Genomic DNA, 13,215 nt, shown 5'->3' on the forward strand with positions numbered 1-13,215 from the left:
GCCTGAAGGTCACATTGCTCGACTGTTTTCCTCCAGAGGAATTTCTTCGGCCTGGGGATCATTTGGCCGTTTCTTATCTCAACTCACAAAGACAATAAACTGCTTTTCACAGGACTGAAGCATGCTCCATTCCCTCCCCCATCCCCCTCCTATCCCCCATCAACACTCCCCACGCTGGTGTCTGCTCATGTCACTCCTTTCCCCTTCTGCGGGGGCGGTGCAGTTTTAGCTGTAGCCCCTGTTACTCCCCCCAAGCCGATGGCGGCGCACCTCAGGGTTGCTGCGTGGCCTTCACCTACTTGCCTCGATTCGGATAACGGACTTCTTCAAACTTAGTTCACATAAACAATGTCAAATGTGTATGTGCTGTCTTTAATTCTGATGTGTGCCATTATTACGGTAAACAAGTAATAATTGTGGACTAACTGCTGTCTGAGGTAACTGGAGTGTAAACACAATTTCTCCACTGTGAGATCAATAAAGTATATCTCATGTCATCTTCTGAGTTCCACATTTGTTGTTGCATTGTGTTCTTAGCTTTGTATTTCGGTTTTGTGATTTTGTCAGTCATAGGTTGTGTTTTGTTATTATGTTTTATTTTTGCTCACCTTCACAGGTCTAAGTTTTCAGTCACCATGTGTTTGTTTTGTTGCCATGTGTGTCTGTATTCCAGCTCCCTTATTTTCACACACCTGTCATTTATTAGTTTGTTTAGTATTTAAGCACTCCACTGCTTTGTCAGTTGTCAGTTCATTCCCTATGTCTGCCTCTCGCTTGTCTGTAAGTACTTTCCATGGTCTCAGCTTGTTACCTGTTGTCATTTTGTTTCGTGTTAGTTTTTTTCTCCTCCATTTTTTACTATTTTATGCTTCCTCTGTATTGGGATTACTTTTTGAGCTCTTGCTGCCTAATGAACTGTTTTGTTTTTGTTTTTCTTTGCACTTGGCTATCCAGTTATATAATCACCTTAGTTTTGGACACACCTCCTGTCTGATCGCTGTCTACTCATTTTGAGTTCACTACATCCATAATTCATAACAACATACCTTTTTATAGAAACCCTTTTGCGGTCACATCGTAGGATTTAAGGTAAAACAGGGTGGAAGCAGCTAAGGAAACAGCAAATTGTTCTCCTGGTGAACAATATTATATTTCACTCACTAAGAGAGTGGGAACAGAGGGTTAGGCCTCTGACAATGGAGCAGAATTTTTGCACTAGATCAGCTGGAAAGTGAACCACATGAAATAAGTGTGTGAGCATACCTTAAGGCCCCTTGACAATTGCACGAATTTGATCCCCGCACTATTGTGCGGGGATCAAATTCATTGTGCCAATTTGTCCTCCTTACACCATGACATAAAATAATCATTCCATAGCCGTTGATGCATTTGCTCTCAGAACGTGGCTGATGAAACCACTTTCTCATTGCTCCCAGAATAACAGAGAAATGAGCTACAGTTGCAGGTTGTCTCGTGCTCGTCATGTGGTGGAGAACGCATGTGGAATCTTGTCTCAAAGGTAATTATTCATTTTATATATACACGTATATGCATACATACATACGTATATGCGTATATGCGTATATGCGTATATGCGTATATACGTATATGCGTATATGCGTATATACGTATATGCATATATACGTATATACATATATATATATACATACATACACGAGGTCTGTTAGAAAAGTATCAGACCTTTTTATTTTTTTCAAAAAACATAAGGATTTGAATCATGTGTGATTGCATCAGCCAAGCTTGAACCTTGAGTTTTTTCACGCCTGTCGGTTGCGTCATTCGCCTGTGAGCAGGCTTTGTGTGAGCAATGGTCCACCCCTCTTGTCGGTTTTTTATTGCAAATAAATGTCTGAACGATTTGGAGCTTTGCTGCATCAATTTTTTGTCCAGAAACTGTGAGAGACCTCCAGGTGGACACCGCTCGGAAAATTAATATGGCTTTCAGGGATGATTCTCGCTGCGCTCCGAGCGCCGATCGACAGGCTCAAACCCCGCTGAAACAACCAGATCATTTCCAACGTGAAGGCTTTGTTGATCCGGGACGTCGTCTGACTTTCACAAAAAGGCACGTCTGTCTCAATGTGCCGAAAAAGTGCTGATGTCCACGTCTTTTCACAATTCCTGTGCTAGTCAGATGACATACCGGATCAAGACAGCATCCAGTTTAGAAATGAACGGCACATTCCACTGTTACAGGAGTTTTTGTCATGGAAAGAGGAGAGGAATTCCACGCGTCGTGGTGGAGCCGCATGGCGCAAAGCAACACCGTGATGAAGCCTCACCGGACATGTTGGGGCATGTCCAGCTCATGCTCAATTTCTCGGATAATCACACGACTGAAAAGCAACCGACTGCCGTCTGAAAGCCATCCTGTGAGACCAACACGGAGGTGGTTTTGTGCCGCATTATGAACGGCTCCGTAGCGCGTCCCTCCGCTTTTCTTTCCATGAAAAAAACTCCTGTAACAGTGGAATGTGCAGAAAAAGTGCTGATATCCACACCTTCTACCTTTTTGTGAAAGTCAGACGACGTCCCGGATCAACAAAGCTTTCACGTTGGAAATGATCTGGTTGTTTCAGCAGGGTTTGAGCCTGTCGATCGGCGCTCTCAGCAGTTGTGGGCGGTCTTTAAACCGTCTGGAGCACTCCTTAATCCGTGTAATCCCCATAAAATCATCCTTGAAAGCCATATTAATTTTCCAAACGGTGTCCACCTGGAGGTCTCTCACAGTTTCTGGAAAAAAATTGATGCAGCAAAGCTCCAAATCGTTCAGACATTTATTTGCAATAAAAAAACGACGAGAGGGGTGGACCAGTGCTCACACAAAGCCTGCTCACAAGCGAATGATGCAACCGACAGGCGTGAAAAAACTCACGCATGCGCACAAAGGTTCAAGCTTGGCTGATGCAATCACACGTGATACAAATCCATATGGTTTTTGAAAAAAATAAAAAGGTCGGATACTTTTCTAACAGACCTCATAAAATTTGCAGGGGGTAGATTGTAGAATATTAAAAAAAAAAATCAGGGTAAAATATCAATAACATACCTAATGATAAAAAGCCACACATTCTTGTGTAAATTCCTGTAAATCCACTCAAAGCCACGTCTTTTTTCCCATGAAAAAAGTCTACATTAATAAAAACTAATTTACATTGTTGTGTAAATTCATGTAGCCTAAATTCATTCAAAGCCACAATGTCTTTTATTCAATCAAAGAAAGTCTAGATTAATGAAAGAAATAAAAGGCACATAATCTTTTCTGAAATTCTGTTTGAACAGCACAATGTTTATTTTCCAGAGAGAAAAAAAATTCTTACCAGTTCGCTTTTCCTGTTTATCTTTCAGGTGTGTTGATGAAGCCAGCAACAATTCCACGGATTCTTGTCCTTATCACACTTTTTCAAAACGTCTTTCTCGCCATCTTCGCTCTGTCTGATGTCGCTCCGTGACACAGACATGCTGCAAAATTCTTCTTTTAAAAACTTGAAAGTTCTAAAGGTTTGTGATGTCCACATGCTACGCTCAGCTTGATTCGCACAGGAGCCACACAGCGTCACCGCAGCAACCAAGCAGTCCCGCTTTATGACAACTGTCGTAACAGCCAGGCTTTGAGTGGCATTTATTTTCCTCGAAACTCCGCGGATCCGAGGAAACTGATGTGTCTCTGTAACACACAGATCAGTGTCCATGGACTTATAAAACTTGCATGATGTCGTAAAAAAAGAGAATGCTTTGCGATAAACATTTTAAAAACTCAGTAACGATCACAATTAAAGAGTACAACACTGACACTCCCGCACCCCTCCCCATGATGAAATCCGCGGAATTCCGCAGATCCGCGGAGTTTTCACAGCCCTGAGATATACGAGGGCTGTCAATAAAGTTACGGTCCTTTTTATTTTTTTCAAAAACTATATGGATTTCATTCATATGTTTTTACGTCAGACATGCTTGAACCCTCGTGCGCATGCGTGAGTTTTTCCATGCCTGTCGGTGACGTCATTCGCCTGTGAGCACTCCTTGTGGGAGGAGTCATCCAGCCCCTCGTCGGAATTCCTTTGTCTGAGAAGTTGCTGAGAGACTGGCGCGTTGTTTGATCAAAATTTTTTCTAAACCTGTAAGACACATCGAAGTGGACACGGTTCGAAAAATTAAGCTGGTTTTCAGTGAAATTTTTAACGGCTGATGAGAGATTTTGAGGTGATTCTGTCGCTTTAAGGACTTCCCACGGTGCGAGACGTCGCTCAGCGCTCTCAGGCAGCGTCATCAGCCTGTTTCAAGCTGAAAACCTCCACATTTCAGGCTCTATTGATCCAGGACGTCGTGAGAGAACAGAGAAGTTTCAGAAGAAGTCGGTTTCAGCATTTTATCCGGATATTCCACTGTTAAAGGAGATTTTTTTAATGAAAGACGTGCGGACGGGTCCGCGCGTCGGGACGCAGCCGCCGCGACGCTCCGCCACAGGAAAAACACCTCTGTTGAAAGCCTTAAGGACAAGTTGGAACATGTCCTGCCTGTTAAACAATTTCTCATATACTCACTCCACTGAAAGCCATCAAAAGCCGCCTGGATTTTACAAATGGTTATCAACACGGAGGTGTTTTTCCTGTGCCGCCGCACCGCGTCGGCTGCGTCCCGACGCGCGGATCCGTCCGCACGTCTTTCATTAAAAAAATCTCCTTTAACAGTGGAATATCCGGATAAAATGCTGAAACCGACTTCTTCTGAAACTTCTCTGTTCTCTCACGACGTCCTGGATCAATAGAGCCTGAAATGTGGAGGTTTTCAGCTTGAAACAGGCTGATGACGCTGCCTGAGAGCGCTGAGCGACGTCTCGCACCGTGAAAAGTCCTTAAAGCGACAGAATCACCTCAAAATCTCTCATCAGCTGTTAAAATTTTCACTGAAAATCAGCTTAATTTTTCGAACCGTGTCCACTTCGATGTGTCTCACAGGTTTAGAAAAAATTTTGATCAAACAACGCGCCAGTCTCTCAGCAACTTCTCAGACAAAGGAATTCCGACGAGGGGCTGGACGACTCCTCCCACAAGGAGTGCTCACAGGCGAATGACGTCACAGACAGGCATGGAAAAACTCACGCATGCGCACGAGGGTTCAAGCATGTCTGACGTAAAAACATATGAATGAAATCCATATAGTTTTTGAAAAAAATAAAAAGGACCGTTACTTTATTGACAGCCCTCGTATATAGAGATATATATATATATATATAGATATATATATATAGAGAGAGAGAGAGAGAGAGAGAGAGAGAGAGAGAGAGAGAGAGAGAGAGAGAGTAAAGGATTGGAAAAACAGTTGTATTTTCATTCCTTCTCATGAGTTAGATAGTAAATGGTAAATGGACTGCATTTATATAGCACTTTTCCATCTGCATCAGACGCTCAAAGCGCTTTATAATTATGCGGCACATTCACCCCGATGTCAGGGTGCTGCCATACAAGGCGCTCACTACACACCGGGAGCAATACGGGATTAAAGGCCTTACCCAAGGGCCCTGAGTGATTTTCCAATCAGTTGGGGATTTGAACCCATGATCTTCTGGACTCAAGCCCAACACCTTAACCACTAGACCATCACCGCCCCTAAGTTAGATCATGTATCTGTAAAATCATGTTTATTATAGAGGTAACATCTCATCATAATCTAATTTCAGGTTCACATGCCCTACGTGCAATGACACGTACGTATTGACATGCAGTGTTTTCAAATAGGCTGTGCAATGTTCACGAATAGATCACACAAGTGGCAAGAAATTAATGCGTGCCAGAAATTTTTAACATTTCAAAATTTTCTTTGTGCACTGGCACACAGCCGCACACAGTTTACTCATTGGCAAGACTGCGTGTCAGTTCGGGGATAATTCATGCAAGGGTCAACGTGCCTTTACGCCTTCAAGAATTTTAAGCAGATCATTTGTAGCAGTGGGTACCCCGGCAGAGTTACGTAACTGCCCAACTAAAATTAAGCTAGATCAGCTGAAATCCGAACCACACAAAACCAATTGGAAATTGCTCAGGCCCACCCCTAGTATCATGATTGAGCATTGCCAGACAGTTTCTGTAGTGGGATACCCATGACAGACAAGTCCAAATGGCCACACCATAAAATTGAGCTGGTTCAGCTATTAAGTAAGCCATAATGAAGGACATACTCTTGCATGTTAGAGTCAGCAGATAGGGCCACTAAATAGGGACTCAGAAAAGTTTCCTTCATACGATAGACAAAAAGTAGAAATAGCACAGTCTTATGGGATTATTTTGTTGCCATCATGTAGCAAAAATCATAAAAAAATGGATTAAATTATGAAAATCTGATTATGTTAATGTAGTACCTTTTGATTATACACAGAATATATCACAGAACTCAGATAATGGCTAATTAGCACAAATGAAGATGTATACTTTACAGGGCCATTCAGGCAGTGCGGCGCTCACACTTCACAGGATTGTTACAGGCAATAAACCCCAGGGAAAGCCTCAACAGTATCGAAGGAGTAGGGACAAAGTCAATAGCCTGCAAAATTTGAGGGCTGCGCTGCTCTCGTGCAATGTCTAAACGGGGCCTTACCAGTAACATATGACATGAGATGGTGTGGCGACTTCTTAAAACCCTGTCATTTCATTTTGAAATTGCTGAAAACAAATTTGATGGTGACAATATTTCACATAAATAATCACTGCTCTAGAGTAAGTGTCACAGATCAGCTATCATGATCAGTGAAACATGATTAAGACGTAAAACAATCCATCCATAGTTTTATACATTTACAAACATGATAAAATGAAAAATTAATAGTACATACAATTCTCAGTGATTTTGAAAGGTGTGACAGCTGTATTCCCTCATCCTAACTAACCTGATTTTAAAGCAGGGTATTTTCCTGTATAAGACAGGAAAATACTCTGAGCTACCGATAACTGTAAAAATGTTGAACATCGGCACCGATAATTGGTTGACCTCTGATTTAAAGTAAGATCAGCTACAAACAGACAAGTGTAGCAATCACACATAACACCGACAGACACAAATTAGGTTTTAAATGATCTCTTACTTACCATCTCCACACAAGTCATATGACATCAGTGCTTTGAGATAAAATGTGACACAAAACATAAACGACGGTTAAAATCAGGTTGTTATAATAAAAGTAAATGATCAATTTCACACACACCATTTTTTGTGTGCTACGGTTTGTATGTGTAAAGAATGCTGATATGAGATTTTAAACATAACCCATTAACTGCTGTCAATCAAATGGTGAATAAGCTACTCTGTGTCAGGTTATATGCTTGTAAATCTGATTGTGATGAAATCAGTGCCTCACCAACCATCAATCTCACCCTATGTCACTGGCTACAGCTTCAACAAAGTGGGGCAATCACACATAACTCTGACACAAATGTGGTTTTAAATGAGGTTTTACTTACCACAGCCGCGAATGCCACAGTCTTGTGCTTTAAGATAAAACATGAAAAAAAAAATCATTAAATTCAGGTTGTAATAAAAAACACATTACAAAACTTAATGCATGATTAATATTCTTCAGCTACAGTGCTTTGTACGACACGCTAAACAGTGAGTTAAAATGTGTATTTCTATGTAATTGCAATATTATATAACATTTCCATATTAAATGCAAATATTTTATAGTTATATAGTTTTGTGCATGTTTTGGTGAGTTCTGAACAGGAATTTTGTGAAAATTAAATTTAAAAAAATTTTGGTGACATGTGCCATGAAAAGATTCATGATGAATGTCACCAATAACAATTTTGGTGTAAAGGTGACTTGCCACTTTATTTTGTTTTATTCAAGAAGAATTTCTACAAGGGGCGACGAAGAAGTTTTTGCCTGGCCCAGAAAAAGTAGGGTGCAGCTCTCCATCTTTTGCATCCAGAACAAGCGCTCTGAGGGCACAATATTCCCCACCGGCAAATGCTGCTTTGGTACAAGTGCTTTCTACATTCTGATAACATTTCATGGTATGCGATAGCTGATTTCAGAATGCAGTCACCCACTCCCGAAACTGGCAGTAAGTAATTTAATTTAATTATAATGCGCCAAATCACAGCAAAAGCTGTCTCAAGGCAGTAAGTATCTATGTTTGTTAATCAAGGGCCATAACTCTGCCAAAATACGTTAATCTTGTACAACACTACAATATGCATATTACCAACCTGCGTAGGCGTAGGAGGTGGGGTCTATTTTGGGGGGCGCCACCAAATTTGCCCGAATTTCAGAAACCCCCATGACTCTTTAAATTACCATCTATTGATATACCCATATTTATATTTATATTGATGACCAAATAGCGGTTTGATTGTTTACATTAATTGCGAAAATAAGTCCGACATTTTAGGTCATTCTGTATTCAGAGTCTACATGGCCCATGCCCGAATTTCCCAGCCCATCTGCCCGAATTTTAGCATTTTGCCGAGCCCAGGGGGGGGGGGGGGGGGCGATTGCTCCCCCTGCCCCCCACCTCCTACGCCTATGCCAACCTGTAACAAGGAACTGTACCATTTTTCCTAAAATCCCCATTAAAAATGTGAGAGGAGTTGATTTCAGATGCAGGCACCCACTCATAAAAGTGACAGTCTAGATTTAATCAAAGGCCATAACTCTGGCGAGATGGGCCCAACTTGAATGATATGATAATATGTGTATTACCAACCTATATCAAAGACATGTATCGAGTTTCACAAAATTCCTCCTAAAAGTGTGAGAGGAGGCGATTTCAGAACACTTATACACTTTGATGTCCGCCAGGACAGACATCACCACAACAACATCCCCCCTTCGGACCTTTAGCCAGCAGGGGATAAAAACCAACAATTCTCAAGAATGTGTGAAGTTTTGACTCACTGAGTACAATGTTGAGAAATGTTGGTTTCTCAGAATACAAAAGATGGAGAACGACAACCTACTTTTCTGGGCCAGGTTCAAAACTTCTCAATCAGCCATTGTAGTTGTGCATCAATTACAGTGTTAAAAATACATTCCAGTGAAGTTTGGAAGCAACAGATGTGTATGTGTGTGTTGGAGTGGAGCAGAGGATAAGGTTTGCACATAAACATTCTTATCTACAAAGGGGGGGGCCCTGCAACAACAGTTGGGGAATCACTGATGTTGTATTTGGTACTTTTAACGTTTCCCATAATGCCCCTGGTGGCCATGCGCTTCCCAGAATGCACTGTGGTGCCAGCAGAATTCCGGCATCTCACTACAATGACTAACGAGGACGTGGATGGCGTTGATCCAGCAAATTCACAGGCGATTATGATGATGACACGTTCTCCCAAGTTGAGAGGGTTATATAGAGGAGGTGTAGCACCTGTGATTAACTTCTGCTGTGCCCCGATGTTGTCTTGTTGTCCATACTTCACGGCATTTGTTTATATTGCGTCCTGAACCAGAACTCTGCTGAAACTGATCTCTCGCGTGACTCACAGACCGTGAGACAGCGCGAGATTCACAACTGCGAAACAGTTACTTACATGTATCTGTACTGTTTGGATGTAGAGCATTAGCATAAGATGCATAAATCTGTACAAATTCACAATATTAAAGACGGGAACAACAAGAAATAGAAAAACATTTTTGCAAAAACACTACTCAAAATTAGAATATGTGAACATAAATGATATATTCATACTAATGTGAAATATTAGGCAGCTTTTGATTTTATTCAAGCTTATGAACTTTATTTTATGGTTGCTGAGACAGTGGCAAATTCCCCGCAGAGATGTAAGCAAAAATAAATGATTTTTTTTTTTCTCTTACATATTATAACCTATATAGGCCCTGAAGGCCTGAACGGATGCCTGTGCTTATCTCTGGTTAAGCACCTTACACATTTTGCAGTGCAAAATGTTTAAGATGGAGTAAATATGTCCCGTTTGGGCTACTGTATCAACTTGGCAGTGCAACATGATGACCTCCATGAGGAGGTCCCACTCAATGTAGGTATGAAGGGATCATTGTAAGCTTATGCAAACACACTGAGCACCCAATCTTGTCCAATGGAAGCTGAAGCTTTGCTTGTTTTGGTCTCAGTGGTACACAGAGTACAAGTATTGCACCAGCTCAGTGCTATCACGAGGCAGCAGAAAGCAAATGCACCACAATCCACAAGGAACCTGGCCTCAAGTTGAGCGCAGAGTTTTCCTGCTATTTATATGCACAATATTCCAACATGCCTCACAAAGGTGAGTTCACAATGTATGTACACACAAGGATGTGCATTCGCATACATTTTCCTGCTCTTTACTCAAACTAAAATGAAACAGCAAAGTGGTGTTGGACACACCCCATGTGCACTTTCATAATGTATTGTACTGTGGTGTTTATGCTCCAACATCTAAGGGGTCTTACAGCACTGCCCTGCTCACTGGAGGGATTCTTCATCACTACACATACAATGGCATATACAGTAGTGTTCAGAATAATAGTAGTGCTATGTGACTAAAAAGATTAATCCAGGTATTGAGTATATTTCTTATTGTTACATGGGAAACAAGGTACCAGTAGATTCAGTAGATTCTCACAAATCCAACAAGACCAAGCATTCATGATATGCACACTCTTAAGGCTATGAAATTGGTCTATTAGTAAAAAAAAAGTAGAAAAGGGGGTGTTCACAATAATAGTAGCATCTGCTGTTGACGCTACAAACTTAAAACTATTATGTTCAAACTGCTTTTTTAGCAATCCTGTGAATCACTAAACTAGTATTTAGTTGTATAACCACAGTTTTTCATGATTTCTTCACATCTGTGAGGCATTAATTTTGTTGGTTTGGAACCAAGATTTTGCCTGTTTACTAGTGTGCTTGGGATCATTGTCTTGTTGAAACACCCATTTCAAGGGCATGTCCTCTTCAGCATAAGGCACCATGACCTCTTCAAGTATTTTGACATATCCAAACTGATCCATGATACCTGGTATGCGATATATAGGCCCAACACCATAGTAGGAGAAACATGCCCATATCATGATGCTTGCACCACCATGCTTCACTGTCTTCACTGTGAACTGTGGCTTGAATGCAGAGTTTTGGGGTCATCTCACAAACTGTCTGCAGCCCTTGGACCCAAAAAAATCAATTTTACTCTCATCAGTCCACAAAATATTCCTCCATTTCTCTTTAGGCCAGTTGATGTGTTCTTTGGCAAATTGTAACCTCTTCTGCACGTCTTTTATTTAACTGAGGGACTTTGCGGGGATTCCTGCAAATAAATTAGCTTCACACAGGTGTCTTCTAACTGTCACAGCACTTACAGGTAACGCCAGACTGTCTTTGATCATCCTGGAGCTGATCAGTGGGTGAGCCTTTGCCATTCTGGTTATTCTTCTATCCATTTTGATGGTTGTTTTCCGTTTTCTTCCACGCGTCTCTGGTTTTTTGTCCATTTTAAAGCATTGGAGATCATTGTAGATGAACAGCCTATAATTTTTTGCACCTGCGTACATGTTTTCGCCTCTCCAATCAACTTTTTAATCAAACTATGCTGTTCTTCTGAACAATGTCGAACGTCCCATTTTCCTCAGGCTTTCAAAGAGAAAAGCATGTTCAACAGGTGCTGGCTTCATCCTTAAATAGGGGACACCTGATTCACACCTGTTTGTTCCACAAAATTGACGAACTCACTGACTGAATGCCACGCTACTATTATTGTGAACACCCACTTTTCTACTTTTTTTTACTAATAGCCCAATTTCATAGCCTTAAGAGTGTGTATATCATGAATGCTTGGTCTTGTTGGATTTGTGAGAATCTACTGAATCTACTGGTACCTTGTTTCCCATGTAACAATAAGAAATATACTCAAAACCTGGATTAATCTTTTTAGTCACATAGCACTACTATTATTCTGAACACTACTGTAGTTACTGTTTCTTACCACTTGGAACACCTCTGTGCACCAACGGCCCTTGAACTGCCTCGTTATTGTCTTTGTTAACAGCGATGAAGGCGGTGAAGGCACTGCTCACTCCTGTTTGGACACTGAGATCCACCACCTTTTCCTTCACTCCTTCAGCTTTTTCTCCATCGCTGTTCTCCTCCATCTCGAGACAACGGATCAAAGTACGAGCACCCAACTTGTGGATAGTTAATCTGCAGGCAGAAAAGACAAGTAAGCACAGGCAAAGTGTGTCTGCCACACATAAAGTACAAAAAAAAAAAAAAGAGACCAGGTCTACGTTTACACAATTATGTCATAGGTATGAAGTGAGAGTTAAAAGTGTAACTAAGATTCTATTAATTCTGGATGACTGACAGAGAAGTTAAATAATACCTGTATATGCATCATATGGATGTGTAGAGGTTGACATATCATACTTACAAAGTCACATGTGTAACCTGGGTGTTGTAAGCAACCTGATAAAGCACCCTGCAGCACCGAGCAGAACTTTGCTATAGAATCTTCATGCAGAGATTCCGAGTGGCAATGAACAATGTCGGTGATCCAGAATTTCTAGAACCTTACTAACATTCATAACTCCTGTTCCATTTCATTCTTCTTGGCCATCAGAGCCTGTACACAATACTGAGATGAGGTCATGAGGAATCTGCACTCACCATGCCAGAATGGAGGAGCAGGATAGACGACCATTTCAGCTCTGCAGAAGCGGTAAAAGTACAAGAAACTAACGTGGCTTGCAGATATTCTTTGGCGACTAATCACTTTTTCCACCTTTCTCCACCCACTCCACCCTGCCTGCACTCTCTTCTTCACCTCTCTACCACACTCTCCATTACTTTGAACAGTTGACCCCAAGTATTTAAACTCTACTTTCACCACTTCTACTCCTTGTGACTGCAGTATTACACTGGGCTCCCTCTCATTCACACACATGTACTCAGTTTTACTCCTACTGACTTTCATTCCCCTGCTTTCCAGAGTGTATTGCCACATTGCCAAGGTAGACCCAACCTGCTCTCCACTATCACTACAAATCACAATGTCATCTGCAAGCATCATAGCTCATGGAGACTCCTGTCTGATCTCATCTGTCAAACTGTCTATCGCCACTGCAATGAAGAAAGAATAAACTCAGAGCTGATCCTTGGTGTAATCCCACCTACAACTTGAATGAATCTGTCATTCCCACTGAACATCTCACCGCTGTCACACTATCCTTGTACATATCCTGCACCACCCT

At 41.4% G+C, this 13,215-nt stretch overlaps 1 protein-coding gene across 2 annotated transcripts in view; it reads right to left on the reverse strand.

Annotated features, from left to right (window-relative positions):
• The window catches only part of LOC117508264 (von Willebrand factor A domain-containing protein 5A-like), a 142,250-nt gene that overhangs the window by 50,852 nt on the left and 78,183 nt on the right, over positions 1-13,215 (reverse strand). For both annotated transcript variants that reach the window (XM_034167945.1, XM_034167946.1), the window contains exons 14-16: positions 11,952-12,166; positions 7,476-7,502; positions 7,104-7,133 (exon numbers count right to left, since the gene is read on the reverse strand). In XM_034167945.1, the coding sequence (XP_034023836.1) occupies positions 7,104-7,133; positions 7,476-7,502; positions 11,952-12,166 (272 nt within the window). The remainder of the gene's footprint in view (positions 1-7,103; positions 7,134-7,475; positions 7,503-11,951; positions 12,167-13,215) is intronic.

Source organism: Thalassophryne amazonica, chromosome 4, assembly GCF_902500255.1.
Source record: "Thalassophryne amazonica chromosome 4, fThaAma1.1, whole genome shotgun sequence".
Lineage (NCBI taxonomy): Eukaryota > Metazoa > Chordata > Actinopteri > Batrachoidiformes > Batrachoididae > Thalassophryne > Thalassophryne amazonica.